Source organism: Amphiprion ocellaris, chromosome 16 (assembly GCF_022539595.1).
Source record: "Amphiprion ocellaris isolate individual 3 ecotype Okinawa chromosome 16, ASM2253959v1, whole genome shotgun sequence".
Classification (NCBI taxonomy): Eukaryota; Metazoa; Chordata; class Actinopteri; family Pomacentridae; genus Amphiprion; species Amphiprion ocellaris.
Window position 1 is genome coordinate 509,450 of NC_072781.1, and position 20,378 is coordinate 529,827.

Sequence of the window (20,378 nt, forward strand, 5' to 3'; positions counted from 1 at the left end):
GACGAACGAAGGACTTATAGGAGTGACCTCCGGCTGAGGGATAAGTGGGGGAGCGAGCAGAGGAGATGGTAAGTAGGTCCTGAAACTCTGTTTTACACGTTATTATCTGTTCGTATTGCGTTGTGGACTGCTGTTATTCCAGATAATCTGATAAGAAGTTCACAAAGTTCGTCAAAGTTCGCTGTGTGGGTAGATGTTAACGACAGTCCGGACAGTGGCTTGAACCTGAAGTATATTTTAGTTAATAATTCAGCCATATGCATGTAATTTATTACTTCGGTTTATTTAAGGTGTTGAATGAATACTACTGAGTGAATGTAAAGGCTTGCTAACCAGGTTAAATATATCCTGGTGCTGTTATGTAACCCAGAGCTGTCAGGAAGCCTCAGGTCTATTTTAAAACTGACCTGACTTAGTAAATCCTGTAGACAGACATGGACACCCAAACTGTGACTGTAATACAGTAAAATCAATGCTAATAACACTAACAGCAGCCTCCTTTGCCTTGTGTGTTGCAGTCTGAGCCTATTAGAGTTCTGGTGACCGGCGCTGCTGGGCAGATTGCCTATTCTCTGCTCTTCAGCATCGCCAAGGGAGATGTCTTTGGCAAAGATCAGGTAAGGAAGGGCTTTGTCTTGCTCTTATAGCACACCTCCATTTCCTTATCTCATTATACGGTGTCACAAGAAGATGTTTGTGCCAAACAGCTGTGAATGCCACTAATGTTCCACATCATTCCTGGGAGGTGACACCGAATAGATGTTGTCCCCGTGGGAATCGATCAGATTGCGTTTGCTCATCCGAGTGGCCTTGGAGCAGCCGGGATTGTCCTTGAAGTCAATGAAATGGATCTCGTTCCAAGAGTCTTAGGCCAACTTTAAAACCACTTGATCCATTTGGCACATGCCCTAGTCAGTGTGCCGCATGGCTTAGGCCTTCACACGCTGTTCCAGAGACAGCTCAGCCTCCCAGCACATGGAAATCATTCTAGAGATGCATCTGAATTCACTTCAGCACATTTCATTCATCTCATTCCACTGCCAAACATTCTTCCCCCTCTGTCCCCGTCTCCTGCCAGCCGATCGTCCTGCTCCTCCTGGACATCACCCCCATGCTGCCGGTCCTGGAAGGTGTCGTCATGGAGCTGCAGGACTGTGCCCTCCCACTTCTGAGAGGTAATCATCTGATAATGTGGCACCAAATACCACAGTTTGAGTATGGATTTTACTTTACAACTGGCTGTTTTGTTGTTTTTTAAGCTATTTCGATACACAGAAAATATATAATGCTATTTTCTATTGTCATGATGTGCTACTTCCTTACAACAGGTGTTTAAATCAGTTTGTGACTCTTTTCTCTATATTATAAGGACATGTGCACATGCTGAGAGAATCTACAAGCAATAAACATGGATAGATAGATAGATAGATAGATAGATAGATAGATAGATAGATAGATAGATAGATAGATAGATAGATAGATAGATAGATAGATAGAACCTTTATTGATCCCATAGCAGGGAAATGTTCAGTGTTGTGTATGTATAAATTAAAGATGAACAACCACATTATTACCTCCTATTATAATGCCATGGTTGTGATTCCCTGTTCAAAAACCCAAACATGAATGTACTATGGTTCAGCTTTTGATTACACTGTCTTCATTGTGCTCATTATATCTCATTAATAACTGAACTCTATCTATGGTGACCAGTAAGAACCAGATCATGAGTTGCTCCACGACCTCATGGCTCAATGTGTTCAACTTTCTGGTGGCTCTAAAGTTCATTCAGGCACATGTAATTACAAGGAAATGTTGGGGTAGATTGTTTTACATACGCATATATGTATACACTTTTAATCTTTACTTTTAAGAAAGGGACAATGTACATTCATCAACATTTTAACAATGTACATTCACCCAAGTTAGCAGAAAAGCTAGTTTCCATCAGTAGAACCTCTGCCTGTTGTTGTCCTGCGTGTTTGGACTCCAGGGAGAATATATTTCCAATTTGCCTCTGTTATTCACTTTTTACTTTGGAGGGGATTCATCTTCATCTTGGACAACAGATGCTGCAGCTTGTTTTGTTTTTTATCAGTATGATGGTGCGCTTTTTGCATCGAAATTTCAGTCATAAAGTGCACCAACTAGAGTATGTTCTGGTTGACAATAAAGTGGCTATTCTATTCTATTCTATTCTATTCTATTCTATTCTATTCTATTCTATTCTATATTGTGTGGAAACTGTAAGACCTGTTTTGTTGGTAGCGGTTTTGTACACAGAGCCTCTAGGGATCCTTAATCAATATTTAATTTTACTTTATTATTATTTATACACAGCCTTGAGTTTCATTCATTGGAGCTAAAAGGAGCTTGGAACAACTTCTAAATGTTGGAGGAGGAAAACACATTTTCCTTGGTTTGGGAAGGCCCAGTTTCCTTTCCGGAGACTCTAGATGAATTAAAAATAAATGAAAATTAAAATAAATATGGCGTCGGCGTACATGTCGTCATGGTAACTGCTGTCATAACACCAGTCGTGAGGCACCATTATGTGCCACCTCCATTGTGACCTGGAATTTTTCCTCTGAAACGGTGCCGTCCTTTGCTTTGTTTGGTCGGGGCTATGAGAGGCCCCAGCATTAACCAACTGTAGAGCAAAGACAACGCTTGGTGCACGGAGATGGGCCGGCCGAACACAATGCCGCTCGCATGTCTGACGCATCCAAAACACATTTCTGAGAATTGTACACGTGGATGGTTGTAAGAAGGATGTAAAACTGAGCTGAAGTGATGAGAGACTAGCTGCATATGTCATGAACTTCTGTTGTAGCTGTTTTAGAGACTGTGTGAGGAAATTTAGTTCATTTAACCAAAGAACAGAGAAAACGTTGCTGTTGTCACTGGAAACCAGGCCTGCTAAGAGATACCACTAAAGGATCATGAAGTACGCATTCTTCCTACTTAATTTCACTCAAATAGTCAGTTGTCAGCCATGTTTATGTAATTTTCAACAAAAAAGAAGAATTAAAAAGTCAGTTTAGGAGGTGAAGTTGGCAAAAATACTCCTTTTAGCCACCAAAAAGTTGCTCTCAAGGGATTTACAGAGTGTAAAAACACAACAGTAAGTCGTTTCCTCGTTCCACAGAGATTGTCCCCACCGACAAGGAGGAGGTGGCCTTCAAGGACCTGGATGCTGCCATCCTGGTGGGCTCCATGCCCAGGAAGGAGGGCATGGAGAGGAAGGATCTGCTCAAAGCCAACGTGGCCATCTTCAAGAGCCAAGGAGCCGCTCTGGACGAGTATGCCAAGAAGACCGTCAAGGTGATCACATGCAGACTTCCATAACTTCTGTTCATTTTTATGGAGTTACATGTGTTGTTGCTGCTCTGGGTTGATTTCTATTGTTTTTTTTTTAGTTCTCATGTTCTCAAAAATGGCAACCTATTTAAAGTACAAGTTATTTTCCTCCTGCTGAACCATATTTTTAGTCTCTCTGTGGTACTGCTGATTACAACTTTGCTTTTTTTAGACAGTGGCTCCACTTTTCAGAGACTCAAATATGAAACCTACAGCAGCATGTCATTTAGAACTGGATGATGACTGGTGGTGAGCTGTTGACTTTATGCTGAGGTAATGTTTTAATGTTTGGTTTCAGGTGCTGGTTGTTGGAAACCCTGCCAACACCAACTGTCTGATTGCAGCTAAGTCTGCTCCTTCCATCCCCAAAGAGAACTTCTCTTGTCTGACCCGTCTGGACCACAACAGGGCTCGCTCTCAGGTACGTTCCTTCAGGTGATCTGCTGCTGCTTTAATCCTCCTGTTGTCCTCATTTACAGGCACTAAAAAATATTGTTTCCTTATCTGAAAAAAAAATCCAAAAATTCCCCAAGTTTCTGAAAATTTGCAAAACCATCAGGACGAAAATTCCAATAATTCCTTAAAAGTTTCCCTTAAAAGTTTTATTTTAAAAAAAAAAAAAAAAAAAAAAGATCAACCAAATTTGGCAAGAAAATTCTTGTAAATATTTTCAAAAAATGAATAAAAATCTTCAAAAAAAAATCTAAAGTGATTACATATATATCAGTAAAACTTCTAATATTTTCTTTAAGAGCATTCACATAAAAATCAACCAAATCAATTATCCAGTGAAATTTGCTGGATTTTGGTGGATTTTTTGTGAATAAAAATGTTGAAAATGTGGACATCAGAAGTTTCACTGTTAAAATATATTTTTTTCCACATTTTCAAACTTTAAAACAGGTCAATTTGACCCGTAGGATGACACAAGGGTTAAGAGCCACGCTGTCAGTCCTCAGCTTCTTCTATTAACTGATGAGTGAACCAAACGTCCTCTCCGTTCTGCAGGTTGCCATGCGCTGTGGTGTTCCTGCCACTCATGTGAAGAACGTGATCATCTGGGGCAACCACTCGTCCACCCAGTATCCGGATGTGCACCACTGCCTGGTCAACATGTCCGGCAGCGAGCTCGCCTGCTTCGATGCAGTCAAGGATGACGCCTGGCTCAAAGGAGAATTCATTGCTGTAAGTTGATGATTTAACTCTGTCCCATAAAGCATAGAGGATGGAGTTAAATTCCAAAAAGACAAAGACCATGTGTGTTAGCAAGACGACACCAGAGAACTTTGTATTCAGTGCAGAAGGTAGCGGTCTAGAGCAGGTCCATGAATCCCAGCACCTTGGAACCACGATAACAGAAGATGGGGAAAGTGGATGAAGAAATTAAAAGAAGAATTGCAAAGGCGAAGACCAAGCTTTGGGAATGCAAAGAATTCCTGCGTAGAAACATCAGTATTCCACTCAAACTAAGACTGCTGAGATGTTCTGTGTGTTCTGGACTAGATTATGGATGTGAGACATCCAGAAGAGAAGCCTTTGAGATGTGGTGCGTTACGAGGATGTTAAAAATCAGTTGGAGAGAAAGAGTGACAGACATGGAAGTGTTAGAGAGAGCTGATACTAAAGGAGCCTAGTGTGGATCTAATGCAAAGGAACAGGAATTCTGCTGGTCATGTTCTGGTGGCAGCGCTGGAAAGCTCCATAACATAACTCTTGAAGGCACCATCGAAGGAACACATGCAAGAGGAAAGCAGAGAGGAAAATGGAGTGATGAGTTCAACACAGTCCTAGACTGAAGCAAAGAGAGCTGCAGAGAATGGAGACAAATGGAGATCTGTGGTGGCCAACCTTCAGAACCAAGACCACACATGATGATGATGATGAAGTTGATGATTATTAAGTCAATCCAGGCAAAATGTCACTCACTAAGTTGGTTTAAGTTTAGAGAATTCATGTAGAAAATAGAAATATGTTCACATTTTATGGAAAGCTTAATTTAAGTCTCTAAGAGGTCCTATGGAAGAGGAATGTTGGCCTGGTCACACACATTTTTGTGACTTTTTTATGTGCCTTAGTTTTTGAATTTATATATTTATTAAAGCGCTTTAGGCCCCAAATTCCAGAGAAAACAGCTGAAGATGTTCCATCCTTGAAATCAAAGCCTTAAAGTCAAATCCAGCTTTCACTGGGGTTACACTGTGGTTAGATGGTGAGCTGTCTGTTTAATCTCAGGTCTTCTGCTCCTGCATTTCATCTAACAGTCCATGTTCTCATCTTGCAGACGGTTCAACAGCGAGGTGCTGCAGTCATCAAGGCCAGGAAGCTGTCCAGTGCCATGTCTGCAGCCAAAGCCATCTGTGACCACATGAGAGACATCTGGACCGGCACCCCCGAGGTAAACGCTCAGTCATTAATGTAGGAGCTGGAATATGGGGATGTTTGCCTGGTGACCTGTTCTGACTAAACAGAGCTGTTGCCACTAGCTCTCAGCTGACACCTTTTTATGATCTAGTAAAGTGAAAATGAAAAGAAAGGGGTGAGTATATGATCAGAATACGATCCATTTCCTACCATTTGTCAGATCTTCAGACCTCCCTCTTCTCACTACCAAGGGTTTCCCACATTAACTAAGGAACATAATCTCTCCTGCATATCCTGGGTTTTGTCATAAGGTCTTCTCCTGGTAGGACATGCCAGAACACCTAAAATGGGCATCCTGAATCAACTTCACCGGTTCCTTTCAGGGCAGAGAGCAGCAGTTCTCCTCTGAGCTCCTCCTGAAAAACCAAACTCAGTCTACTGTGATTTTTTTCCACATCCAAAAGTTCATCATCTCCCCAAATCAATAGAATCCCTCCATAAACCTCAGCCCAGAATTAGTTCCTGCACGGTGACAACGCTAGAAGAGCAGTAATGCACGTGTTCAGCAGTAGAGTTCATGTATATGTAGATAGGGCCTACTGTCATGTATGTGTAATATTAAAGTTATCTAGAGCTAACTGCGACATGTAATTCAAGTATTGTTCAGATTTTATTGTTGTGTAACCTCAAGAATGAGCTCCAGCTGATTAAAGCTGTGCTTCTTTAGGCTAACTGTGGTAGTTTAAAATCTGATCATTGGACACATTTCCAGATCAGAAAGAGTGCATGGGTTTATTTCTGTGTTCAAGAAACTGCACTGATTTTCTTCCTCTGGAGTTTGTAGCTGATAAATGAGATGGAAGTGTTCTGTACATGTTTCTACTTGTTGATCTGCTTTGTGGAAAATGTAAGTGAAGGCAGAACTTGTTCCGTGGTTTTCTGACAGTTTTTTAATTGTGAAGCTGGTGATGATGAGATGTAATTTTGTGGCATCAGCTTGAACCAGTTTGTCATCTTTTTTATTTGTTCTTACAGGGTGAGTTCATCTCTATGGGCGTTTACTCCACTGGTAACCCTTACGGAGTCACAGAAGACCTCATCTACTCATTCCCTGTCCAGATCAAGGTACGACTAATCTGACCTCTGTAGTAGCAGCATAGAGGATGTTTTCAAATCGACTGATAGCTAAAAGTGAGCTAGAAGTGTCACTTCAGCTTTTAACTTTGCATAATGTGGGGGAAAAAGGGGATTTTTTTTTTTTTTGGAACTGCATGTTGCAAAACACCAACCTGACGGAGGCGCTCTCTTTCCTCAGGACAAGAGCTGGAAGATTGTAGGCGGTCTGAACATCAACGACTTTTCCCGAACGAAGATGGACACCACGGCATCAGAGCTGATAGAGGAGAGAGACACAGCTGTGAGTTTCCTGGCAGCATGACTAGACCCTGCAGGACCACCCCGACACCCAGATAGTGACAAAACCCCAGACGCTCGCCTGTGAAGAAGCACTCCACCAAGCCCAGCTTTACCCCAGATCACTGTGGGCATGAGTTGAGAGACTGAGTCGGTGTTTATGGGTGTGAGGCTGGTTTTATACTTGTATGCTGAAAGGATGCAGATCAGAACCAACATAGTTTGTGATCTAGAAAAAAAAAGCTTGTGTAAAAGTTTACTTTGGTTACAAATGATTGGACAGAATTAGTCTCCTGTTTTACTCGCTGTATTTCATGAGTATAACTCCACCATTAGTATGTGGTATTTACTCAAAGTCCGGCAGATTTGTTAGCAGCTGCTGTCTGATTTGTTTCTCTGGGGTAACTGAATGGATGGTTGTTACAGAGTCAGTGAGGCACTAAGTCTTCAAACACTGGAAAAGCTGAAACAATAAAAAGAATTAAATGACGCAGTTGTGTTTGTTGATGGTTTTAAATATCCAAACATGGAGAATAAATACACAGAGTGGTTTCCACATCTTGAGTGGTTAAACTCTTTATAAGTCAGTGATCTTATTATGTCTATGTGGGTTTCCTTTCACAATCCACTGATGTACATACAAGGCAAACTGGTGACTCAAGCAGTTTTCCAATTCTCAGTATTTTTTAAACTAATTCCAGTTAAAATAAATAAACTGTGCTACTTTGGTTTTTTTTGTTTCTAACTCTAGTCACTGTAGTCTTTCCCACAACACAATATAACAGATTATATGTCCAGTAAGAACCTGCTATTAGCACTGGAGAATGAATGGTTCAAGTGTTCTTTTAAATAAACATATGTAGGAAATGAACAGAAGCATTTAAAACACATTTGGGGATGGATAAGGGAGGACATAAACATCCGGGTATCGATGTTTGGGCATCTTCCAGTAGAAATACTTCATATTTCATTCCATCTTCAGGTGCAGAAAATTGCATCAAGTCATTTAGTTAGTACTTTGGAGATTTACTGCTTCTCTCCAGGAAAGGATTATTTCAGGAATTATCTCAGGCTTAATTCCATACCTCCTTTAAAAATGTGTCCAGAACTGCTTTGAGGAATTTGTACAGAATAAATGAGTGATTCTAAGTTCACTAGAAGACCCTGAGCTGAAACGTCCAGTTGTCCTCTACTGAAGCTCATATGATCATCATGGCCTGCATGACTGAGAATCTTTGCTTTCTATTTTGGGATGAAGACCCTTCGAATGCTTAAGGAGAGTAAGAAGATGTAAACTCATCCTACAGGAACCACCACGTAGAACACAGATTCATCCCCTAAGTAGGAATTATGAAGGCCCAGAATGAGCTACTAAGACTAGCACAGTTCCATTTTACTGCTGATTCATTTAAGGACAGGAGTGAAGAGATACTACAGAAAGAGACAACACGTTGACCAGGTACAGTCATAAAGGTTTCTAAGTTTGCTAAAAAGGGCTCAGAAAAGGGCAAAGCAAACAGAAACTCCAAACATTACAGTCAAGAGCAAACAACTCCAGGGAAACATCGGAGACTGGAACTCTGGGAACCTCTTGGGTGAGGGGTGGTATATCTTTACACAGAAAGAAGTCAAGCTCTTAGGATTACCATGACCTGGACTGACTCTACACAGATATGTGAAAATACTGCAGTTAACATGTCTCTGTGTGTTAACCCTGTGATATACTGTAAACTGTCCAGGGTGGATCCTGCCTTTCACCTGCTCATACAATCACTCTTTTATCAAAAACGTTTTTTAGATCTTTAACAGACAGGTCGACTCAGTAGCCAAATCCAGCTTTTTTTCTATTTTCCCTGTCTTCTTCACAAGGACTTTGAAAGTTGTTTGCCGTACTGTCTATGGTTCAGCTGCCCGTCTGTTAACAGGAAAAATGTTATCTCATAACGCTGGGGTTGAGCTCCGTTCACTGGCTCCGTGGCTGTTTCAGAAGTGATTTTTAGGTTTCATTGCTTGTTTTAAAGATGTGCATTGGTGCCACCTTACTTATCAGATCGAGACCCAGAATTAGAGGTGATGTATCCTCAGTAGCTGCTCCTCATCTCTGGAACAGTTTACCTTTCCATGTGAAAACCTCAGGGCTTTACAGAGATCTAAAACAGAGGTTTACACCCTGACTTATTTTATTAGTATTGTTAATTTATTAACACCATTTAGATTTGTCTTTTAGTGATTGTGTTTATTTGAACTGTGCAGCATTTTGGTTCAAATCCTGCTGTTTTTAAATGGTCTTTATAGATAAATAAATCAATAAATAAATCTGCAATCTCGTTATACATTGTATAATGACAATAAAGAATATTCTATATTCTATTCTAAATATGACTGACTGTTATCTGGAAGAAGCTGGAGCCTCTTCACAACCCTCCATGAAATATAACAGACTATAGAGAAAGGATGGATGGATGGCTGGATGGATGGACAGATGAAGGAATGAATGAATGGATGGATGGATGGATGGATGGATGGATGGATGGATGAATGGATGATAGATGGACAGATGGATTGATGGACAGATGGATGAAGGAATGGATGGATGGATGATGGATGGACGGACGGATGGATGGCTGGATGGATGAAGGAATGAATGGATGGATGATAGATGGACAGATGGATGAAGGAATGAATGGATGGATGATAGATGGACAGATGGATGAAGGAATGAATGGATGGATGGATGGATGGATGGATGGATGAATGGATGGACGGATGGATGAAGAAATGAACGGATGGATGGATGGACAGATGGATGAAGGGATGGATGGATGATGGATGGATGGATGATAGATGGACGGATGGATGGATGGATGAAGGAATGGATGGATGGATGGATGGATGGATGATGGATGAAGGAATGAATGGATGGATGATAGATGGACAGATGGATAAAGGAATGAATGGATGGATGGATGAATGGATGATGGAATTAATGGATAGATGATAGACAGATGACAGATGGATGGATGGATGGATGGATGAAGGGATGAATGGATGGATGATGAATGGATGGATGGATGGATGATAGATTGATGCACTGTGGGAGGTGAAGTACAGTGACATACCAGACTTCCACCAGACAGGGGCAGTATTTCTTAATTTTTCCTTCCCAGCTGCACCAGGACTGATTATGTAACTTTGGCAGTTAATTAAATTCACACTGTCTCTGTTGATCATCAGAAAGGAGATAAATCCACCAAAAAGGTTCATTGGTGCAGCATTAATGTGTTAAATCTGATGAACCCAGTGGACTCTATGGATGCAGACCTGATGGTTTAATCACTGTGGATGTATTTCAGAATAAAAGCTCCAGATATGTACTTAAATACGGAACAGATATCAGTGTGAATAAGTGAATAAATGGCTTCTTCTGTGTTTTATTTCAGAAATGTGGAGCTTTCTTGCCAGACACCGAATTGCACGTCGCAGAATTCTATTGGCTGTTAAGTCGACGTCACAAGAAAGCGGAATTCTCATTGGCTTCTTCTCGGAGGGGAAGTGTTGTGTAAAATATCTCCAAACTCACTGATCATCTTTTTTAAGTTTTCACTTTTTTAAAACCCTTTTTGAGTGATTTTATTTTATTAAACCACATGAAGCGGCAGTCCGGAGTTTTAAGGTGAAATCCGCGTAGAAATAAACCGGTCCGAGAGCAGCTGTGGTCCGTCAGACCTGCAGGACCAGGCCGACCCATCAGACCTGCAGGACCAGGCCGACCCCATCCCTGTCAGCATCCTCCAGACCCACCGTAAGGAAAACGCTTTTAATCTGTCAGCTGTTTACCCCTTTACCCCCCAATACCATCCCCCTCTGCACCGCTTCCTCCCCGGGCTGCTGGTGTCGGAGGTCGGATCTCCAGGTTGGCGCAGCCCGGTGGAGCCGTTTCCCTTCAGTGTAGCGTTCAGGGAGCCTCTGCGTGTTGTCTCTGGAGGACACAGTGTCCATCGAATGATGAATGCCGGGAGAGGGACGCTGTGTCCTCCAGATTCAGCTCGCAGCTGGTGGAGCTCCCCGATAAAGAGGCGGCTCCTGTCGGCTGAAGCTCCCCGGCAGAGAAGCGGCTCTTGTCGGCTGGAGCTCCCCCGCAGAGAGGCGGCTCTGGTCGGACAGAGTGTGCGCATCTGAGCGGTTAATAATTGACGTGCATGAGAAAAGAGGGCAAATATCCCCCAGCCTGTGGTAATAAAGGTAATAAAGAGGAAGGCAGGGAAGGGAGGAGAAATGTGAGCAGAGGTTGGGACCAGTGACCTGGTGGAAGCAGTAAAACTTCTCAGTAGATCTCTGCAGCTCGATGTTCAGGACGGCTGGCTGCTGTCCACGCAGATAAGTGTGATCCGATCAATGTGTCCTTGTTTTGCTGTTTTTTATGAGTAGACAGGATGTCTTCTCCTCTGATTGGACTTTAAAAGGCTCCTGTCCCTCTGAATGAATGACCAGTTGGCTTTTAGGACACCTCAAGGAAACGTTCCTTCTTCATTTACGGGATGTACTTCCAATGACAGGAAGCTCTGGAAATTCTGACCTGAAGCCGTTTCCATTTGGATTTATCTTATTATTTAACCGTTTTTATTGATGAACTTGGCAGCTTTGATATGGCACTTTATGTAGAAGGTAAGTGGGAGATTATACACTTCTTTTTCATAGCTTATGGGCATTTTTGAAAGGTTGCTGCCTTCCAAGAAAGACCTAGATTTAAGTGAAAGTTTGTACCGCATATCAAAATGTGGAATCCTGGTGCCTTCTTATAGAAGATCTGATATCTGACATGTTTTTGTACATTACCCCTTGCAGACTGTGAAGAGAAGCTTACAGAGAAGTTATGTGTCCTTGTTTTGTTCATTTTTATGATAGACACAATGTTTTATCATCTGAATGAACTTTAAAGGCTAGTTTCCCTCTGAATGAAGGACCAGTTGGCTTGTAGGAACTTTTCTTATTCATTTCTGAAATATCTGACTTGAAGCCGTTTCCATTTGGATTTATCTCAGTATTTAACCGTTTTTATTGCTGAACTTGGCAGCCTAAATATGGCACTTTATGTAGAAGGTAAGTGGACACACTTCTAGTTGTAACCCCAGGTTTAAAGGACCATACCTGCATTTTCGCATTTTCTAGACCCAGCCACAGGACCTGCAGTGTTTTTCGTAGCTTCTGGGCTTTTTTTTGAAAGGTTCCTGCCTCCCAAGAAAGACCTATATTTAAGTGAAAGTTTGCACCACATGCCGAATGATCAATTACAATCCTGTTGAGGTTTATTTCTACCAAAATGTCAAACCCTGGTGTCTTCATGTGGAGGATGTGATATCTGACCATGTTTCTGTACATTATCTTTTGTAAATTTAGTTTATGGGTCCTTGTTTTGCTCATGTTTTATGAGGTAGAAAGGACGGTTTATATTATCCCTTGTGAATTGTGAAAGAGGACCTTACAGAGTCCAGTCACTTTTCACATGTTGTATGTGTTCTTGTTTTGTTCATTTTTTATGACAGACACAATGTTTTATCCTCTAAGCTTCACCTATGGATTGACTTTAAAGGCTCGTGTCCCTCTGAATCAATGACCACTTGGCTTTTAGGAACTTTTCTTATTCATTTGCGAGACGTATGTTCAATGACACCTCATGGTGAAAACTTTCTGGAATATTAGACCTTGAAGCGGGTGTTTAATTTAAGTGAAAGTTTGCACCACATGCCAAATGATCAGTCACAATCCTGTTTAGGTTCCATCTAAATGTCAAACCCTGGTGTCTTCATGTGGAGCATGTGATATGTGGCCAGGTTTCTGTTCATTATCTTTTGTAAATTTAGTTTATGTGTCCTTGTTTTGCTCATGTTTTATGAGGTAGACAGGACGGTTTATCCTCTAAGCTTCACTGGTGAATGAACTTTAAGTCTTGTGCACGTCTGAATGATCCGTTGGATTTTAGGAACTTTTCCTCTTCATTTGGGAGATGTTGGTTCAATGACACTGCAGGGTTAAAACTCTCTGGAGTGTTGTGGCTGAAAGCTTTTATCTTATTATTTAACCGTATTTATTGCTGAACTTTGTAACTTAAATATGGAACCTTATGGAGGTCAGGGATGTGTAGGTGTAATCCCAGCTGGGTTTAAAGGATCCTACCTGTGGTGTATTGTATTCAAAACTATACCCACTATATAATGTGGGTTTTTTTTTACCTTACGGCCCTTTTTTCCAGCTTTTCAAGCAAAACTTTCACTTCCTTCACTCATGTCAGAACACTCTGTAATTTTATAGCTTGGCCCACATACTGAATAATCAATCACAAGGGAATAGGTTTCTGTACATTATCTTTTATAATCACCTGAAAGAGAAGTGTAGCTGCTCTTCACTGAAGCTCCTCTGATTACCATGACCTGGATGTCTGACCATCTACACACAATCGGTCAATCAGGCCTTTCTAGCAGTCAGTTTCCAGTTGAATCACTGGCTTTATTTTAACATTCCTACAACTGCTAATGTTTATCTGTGAACAGCGTCGTTACATGCTGTCTAACAAGCAGCCAGCCTGCCGCTAACTTCCAACTTATTACCGCCAACACAGCACTCAGCCTTTCAGGGCAAATGTGCCGCTTAATGTGCCAATGATGATGAGAATTTCCTGTCAGATGAAATTTGTCTTGCTCCACAGCAGCTCCATTAGCAGTAATACAGAGAAGTGTAAAACCAGGAACAGAAACAACAAGAAAAGCACTCAGAGAGCGCAGTCCTCCTCCAAGGCTGCTCAGTCCTCCTCCAAGGCTGCTCAGTCCTCCTCCAAGGCTGCTCAGTCCTCCTCCAAGGCCGCTCAGTCCTCCTCCAAGGCCGCTCAGTCGTTGTATGATTTCCAACGGATAAGTCCTCAGCGGTGGATTTGTAGTAGGATCACAATCATGTGATCATGTAATGTTCACTTGTTGTCATGGTTACAGTGATGCCGTGCCGCTATCTGGCAATGATACAGAAATCTTTAACAAATCTCCACATTTGTCCAAAATGATCAGAAATTTGTCCAGAACTTGTTCAGAAAATCCTCTTTTCCTGTTCAGAATCTGTCCAAAATGAGTTAAACATCTAGGATGGCTTAAAAGGGTTCCAAAAATGACTAAAAACAATAAAAACACATTCAAAATGACTCAAATCTGATTTCATAAAATAAGTGTTCTCTAAATGTTATCAAAATTTGTCAAAAATGATCTGAAATATGTGCAAAATACTGAAAAATGACTCAAATTTGTCCAGAACTTGCTCAAAAAATCCTCCTGAACTGTTCAAATCCTGTCCAAAATGAGTTAATGGTCTAGGATAGCTGAGAAGGGTTAAAAAAATTGGGTCCAAAATGACTTTAAAATGTCTTCAAACTATTAAAAATAATGCAATAATAGATATTTACAAACATGTCCCATACTATTCATAACAGAGAAGCGTGACCTCTTCAATTACTGACAATGGCTGTAAAGGAAAAGTATTTCAGAAACAATATAAAGATGTCAGTATGACAGACTTTACGAGTCACGCCTGAGAGATTCCTAAAGGTTCCCACCTTTCAGTCGAACTGGTTATCTGAAAACTCAGAGAGTGAACCAGCAGCATTACACAAGAATAATCTGACACAGAGCCAAGAAAGCACAACGTGAAACTAACCTCAAGTAAAATCAGTTAAAATAAATCACGTGTTACTGTGGGCTGGCAGCAGCAGGAAGTATCTGCAAAGATTTCACAATCCGTGGGTAGACAGACTAAAACCTGACATTTACTCTTTGGTGCTGATGGTCTTATGACCCTGACAAAGATTGGGAAGCATGTTTACCCATTAATCAACAGATTAATTAATGACAGAAGTTTAGAAAACGCATTTCCCTATAGAGGACTGAACAATAAGGTTCGTCTGTCTTTAAAGAAGCAGCTTATGGATAAATACTTTAACCCTCCTGTTGTCTTCATTTACAGGCACCAAAAAATATTGTTTCCTTGTCTGAAAAAAATCTGAAAATTCAGCAAAAAAATTTCCCAAATTTATGAAAATTTGCAAAACCTTCAGACTGGAGGTACAGGTTTCTATGATTTAACAGACTGAAGCAGTGGTTGGTGCAGCAGTCAGATATATGTTGAAGGGACTTTGAATAATAGAAGACTTTATCAAACCCCTTAGAGGTTTATCTGACTGAAGACTTCAAATTTACCTCGATGAGACCTGATATGGTCTGCTGTGATTGTAGTGTTACATTAAATGAATGTATTGTTACTCCAACAAGGAACACGGCGGAGTTATGTGATGATCAGCGTCTGTCTGTCCTTCTGTCCTTCTGTCTGTCCGTCTGTCCGTCTGTCCGTCTGTCCGTCTGTCCGTCTGTCCGTCTGTCCGTCTGTCCGTCTGTCTGTCTGTCTGCAACATCACTCAAACACAGATTAACAGATTTGGATGAAATTTTCGTTAAAGGTCAGAAATGACACAAGGACCAAGTGATTAGATTTTGGCAGTGATGCGACTTATAGTCTGGATCCGCGGATTTGTTAAAGATTTCTGTATCATTGCCAGATAGCGGCATGGCATCACTGTAACCATGACAACAAGTGAACACTACATGATCACATGATTGTGATCCTACTACAAATCCACCGCTGAGGACTTATCAGGACTTATCCATCAGAAATGATCCAAGGAACAACTGATTAAATTGTGGGGGTGTTTCTGAGTCCCATCAATTCCCGCTACATATTTAGGTCACGTGATTCGGTATCTGTACATAACGTACACATGCAGAACACATGCCTGTGTTCAGAGCAAGGTCATTGTGTTTGTGGGTACATCTATATTAAATGGACACATTCTATGGTGCCAGGATTTCTGCCACAAAATGTCTCAGCCCTCAAATGATCCAATGACTGAGCAGCCTTGGAGGAGGACTGAGCAACCTTGGAGGAGGACTGCGCAGCCTTGGAGGAGTGCTGCATTCTCTGAGGGCTTTTCTTTCTTGATAATTTGCTCATGAGCAAACAATGCAGGTCTTATCAAACACTGATCTCACACAGCGAGGTGAAGCAAACAGACTTTTCAGCTTTGTGTTGATCACATTTAGCTTTCTAAACCAGTCTGTGTGCTTTAAAACTACCAGGAGGACTTTTAGACAAATGGATCACGTTCTACTCTGTGAACAGAGGACATGTTTGATCAAAGCTACTCCTGCTAGTTGACCAAAGAAATAATTAGTATCAGAAACGCTCTGTTTACATGTTTAACCGCACCACTGTAGTCATTTCATCAAACAGGTTTGCTTGTGTTTGCTTTTATCTTTACTGTGGTTTCAGTAAAACTTGTTTTAGTAGCTAATACTGATACCTGATAGCATAAATACTCAACATAAACCAGGATTATAGTCAGAGAATGATTCCTCTGTCAAGGCCGATGCCCTGAGTATGTCTTTAGAAAGGGATGCAGAGTTGAAAGAGTTCCTCCTTTGGTTGTGTTTGACCAAGTTTCATGAAATTCAGCCAGTAGTTTCTATGACAAACAGACAAAAAATCATTTTGGAGATAAAGAAGCCTTGAGTAAGTTATTAAAGAACTGCAGCCACTGAGCACAACCTATGACTGTAATCTGCAATATTTCAGTTTTTTAACTACCTAAAAATATCTTTCGTCCTTTGCCCTGCAGCAATCTTCTGTCTGCCCCTATATATCATAGTGAGCTGTCATTTTTTACGTATATGATCTGTACTAGCGGGCTGCACAGTGGAATCACTTAAGATAACCCTAATGAGGATTAAGCGGTGTATAGATAATGGATGGATGATCTGTACTATAACTCCTCTAAAGACACTCCAGAGCCTCTGGGACAAACATCCATCAGCAGCGTCACAGAAAGCTTCATGCAGGTTTATTTTTCCTCCTTCCTCAACTTTCTTTTGCTTTTATATGGACCTAAAATGACACAGAAGCTGTTGTTACCCGACTCTGCATTTTACATCTTCACTAAATCACTCTGAAAATAAATCTGTTGCTTATTTCCTGCATCATTTGGTGTAAAGTATCAGGAAGTAATAAAACAAAAAAGATCACAAAAAGGTAGAGAACGCGGTAGCATCATCCACTGTGTTGTTCTGTTTGATCAACAGTCCAAAAAAGGGTTGTTTTATTATAAAATATGGCTATTTAAGATGGTATCTGTGAAATGTTAGCTTGATATATCAGTACAGATGTATTTTTTCACACATTAAAATTCAAGCCTGTGTTTGACAGAGTCTCAGGAACAATTATAGAGAAAAGTCATAAGTTTTCACTGTTGTTTCTCATTGAGCCACTGAATCTGCAATACTGGACAAGTAGATCAAATAATATCTGATTATGGGCTTCAAAACATTGAAGTCTCATATTGGAGCACACATTAACAAAAGAAAAGTCAACTAGTGATATTTTCTCAATCATATGTTGTTGCACTTCACAGTAATACACAAAAAAACATATCAAATCCCTTTTAATGTGAAATATTTGACCACAAAAATGAAAGAAGATTTATTTCATGGACCTTCATAACTCATTGAGCATGTTTAGTTGTAAATCTTGCCTTATCTGGTCAAAAATGTCTAAAATTTAACAGATATCTCTATAAATATCTATATTTTATGCTATGAAAATGTACTAGAAATGGTGGCACAGAAATTGTAGTAAAAGTTTTATTGTAGATGGAACAACCCAAAGATAAAAATATTAGATTACAACATGGTTAGACTGAGAGAAGCTGTCTCGTTTAAGAGTCTTGAACCATCACATTGCACAATTTTGTTAGAAAGATTATTAACTATTAGTGATTAATTGATTAGCCTAAATATGATAGCAGGATTAAGATTTTTTTACACCTTCAGTGATGTAAAATCAGTTAAATTTAGAGGATAATGATGAATATCTGTTCTTATTCAGTTATACATCAGTTAAAACACACGTTTCCAGTTTTGTTCAGGGGCAGATGAGGCTAAAATAGGTGGTTTGGGTTCATAAAATGAATAGAGGTGGAGGTAAGGTGGATTCTGAGGGGATTATGGTAGGATTCAGGTCTGTTCCAGCGTTATAAACCGCTCTGTCTGTCCTCTCCAGGTCTGAGTAAAGGAGTGGCCAACGGAGGGATGGCTCAGTTCCAGGAGATGATGCGGCAGCAGCTGGAGAGCTCCATGCACGCCGAGCTGGAGAAGCTGCTGGACACCAGCACAGGGGCCGAGAGAGAGGTAAACTCCCCTGTCTACGTCTCTCCCAGCATCTGGTAGTGATTTAGAGGGTGGTGGAGTCACACTAATGTCGGGAAAACACAACAGTGACGCATTCTGTAGCAGCGTGTCAGACAGGGTTCCACCTACATCTGACAGACGTACAGAAAACATGTCATCAGACTGCAGCAGGAGAGGAGTTCACTCAGACACTCGCTCATTTATACGTGTTAAATCAGAATATATGAGCGATCCGGCCCAGCTGAGACTCGTCAGTGTTGCCCAAAATGAACTCCAGAGCTGGGAGTGGTTGAGACTCAGCCCACAGCAACAAACTGATAAAATATATCAGATAAACCATCTGAGAAACAGCAGCAGAAACACTCTAATGCAGGGGTAACCAACACGGTGCCCGCTGGCGCCTGGTTGCCCGCAGAGACCAGTGAGTTGCCCCCTACACATGTTCTAAAAATAACACTAGTCACCATGAAATTCCTTATAAAAATTATAGTTGCTGTTCTTTTTAAATCAAAAATACTTACATTAATGCAGATTTTAAATTACAATATTTATTATAATTTTTTTAAGGCAAAAATGTCTTCGGTGTAAATGCACTTTGACGTTGTCCGAGTCAAAGTTCACTGCGCATGTCAAACCACACGTCACTCTGCGGAAGCTTCCGGGCGCAGACGCTTTGGGAAGCTAGATGTGGTTTTTACCCCCAAAACATGACAGAGAAATGAAAGAGAAAACACTATTTTCACCATGACTGGGAGGAAGAGTTCTTTTTCACGACAGTGAAAGATAAATGTATGCGTCCTATTTGCGGGGCGACTATTGCGTGGGCAAAGCGACACAATGTGGAGAGACTTTACTTTAGCCGCCACAAAGCTTCCATGCTAACTAGCCACCTGCTAGCGGACATAGACTGTATGCGTACTACGAACAGGAAAAGCCGGGACTTTAAGGCAGCTTTGGCATCTACTACGCGGTGAAAAGTTTCTTCATGGAGAAAAATGTACCATTAGAAAAGCTTGTTCCAGTGACGACAGACGGGGCTCCTCCATGACGGGTCGCCATGCAGGCTTCATTGTACGATGCAGAGGTGATCCAGACTTCCCAACATTCCTACATTACCACTGCAGCATTCACCAGCAGGACATATGTATGTACAAAAGTGGCCGGATTTGATCATGTGATGACTCGTGTCGTGAAGATCATAAATGGCTCCAAAGCTAAACAACCAGGACATTGAAGGTGCTGCTGGAGGAGCTGTCAGCTGAACATGGTGACCTGTTACTGCACACAGAAACTCCATGGATCGGCAGGGGAACAGGTTTGTTAAAGCTGTTTTATCTGATTTGAATGTAAGAATGTGTATCTGTACACATATATATATATTTCCTCCATAACAGGGGAGTCAAACTCCTCTTAGTCCAGGTTCCACATAAAGACCAACTTGATCTCCAGTGGACCGGACCAGTAAAACCCCAGCATAATAACCTAGAAATAACCACAACTCCAACTTTTTCCCTTTGTTCTAGTTTAACCCTCCTGTTGTCCTCATTTATGGACCAAAAAAAATATTGTTTCCTTGTCTGAAAAAAATCCCAAAATTCAGCAAAAAAACTTCCCCAAATTTCTGAAAATTTGCAAAACCTTCAGGAAGAAAATTAAAAGTTTCCCTTCAAGATTTTATCTAAAAAAAAAAACCAAATTTGGCAAAAAAAATTCTTGTAAATATTCTCAAAAAATGAATAAAAATCTTCCAAAAATCCTAACATTATCTTAAGTGATTCCATATATATCATTAAAACTTCTATTTTCTTAAAGAACATTCACAAAAAAATCTACCAAAATCCAGTGAAATTTGCTGGATTTTGGTTGATTTTTATGTGAATGTTCTTAAAGAAACATTTTTTTTTCCCCCCACATTTCTTTTTTCCACCAAAAAAATGTTGAAAAATTTCCCAAAAGTGTTGAAAATGTGGACAT

At 40.7% G+C, this 20,378-nt stretch overlaps 2 protein-coding genes across 4 annotated transcripts in view; both read left to right on the top strand.

Annotated features, from left to right (window-relative positions):
• The first annotated feature begins 5 nt into the window (after window positions 1–5).
• Window positions 6–7,624, top strand: mdh1ab (malate dehydrogenase 1Ab, NAD (soluble)). The gene is made up of 9 exons (XM_023294499.3): window positions 6–68; window positions 519–617; window positions 1,079–1,175; window positions 3,149–3,324; window positions 3,659–3,781; window positions 4,369–4,545; window positions 5,642–5,755; window positions 6,757–6,846; window positions 7,037–7,624. Exons 1-9 carry the CDS (start codon window positions 66–68, stop codon window positions 7,157–7,159), a joined length of 1,002 nt encoding a protein of 333 aa, XP_023150267.2. The 5' UTR covers window positions 6–65; the 3' UTR covers window positions 7,160–7,624.
• Window positions 7,625–10,688: 3,064 nt separating this feature from the next.
• The window catches only part of ugp2b (UDP-glucose pyrophosphorylase 2b), a 52,021-nt gene continuing 42,331 nt past the window's right edge, over window positions 10,689–20,378 (top strand). Inside the window, exons 1-2 of one of the 3 annotated variants that reach the window (XM_023294498.3) lie at window positions 10,689–10,936; window positions 18,277–18,404. In XM_023294498.3, the coding sequence (XP_023150266.1) occupies window positions 18,306–18,404 (99 nt within the window). In that variant the 5' untranslated portion in view covers window positions 10,689–10,936; window positions 18,277–18,305. Of the gene's footprint in view, window positions 10,937–11,542; window positions 11,800–12,118; window positions 12,235–18,276; window positions 18,405–20,378 lie in introns of those variants that run through there. The other 2 variants (XM_023294497.3, XM_035941065.2) reach the window with 2 other exon arrangements.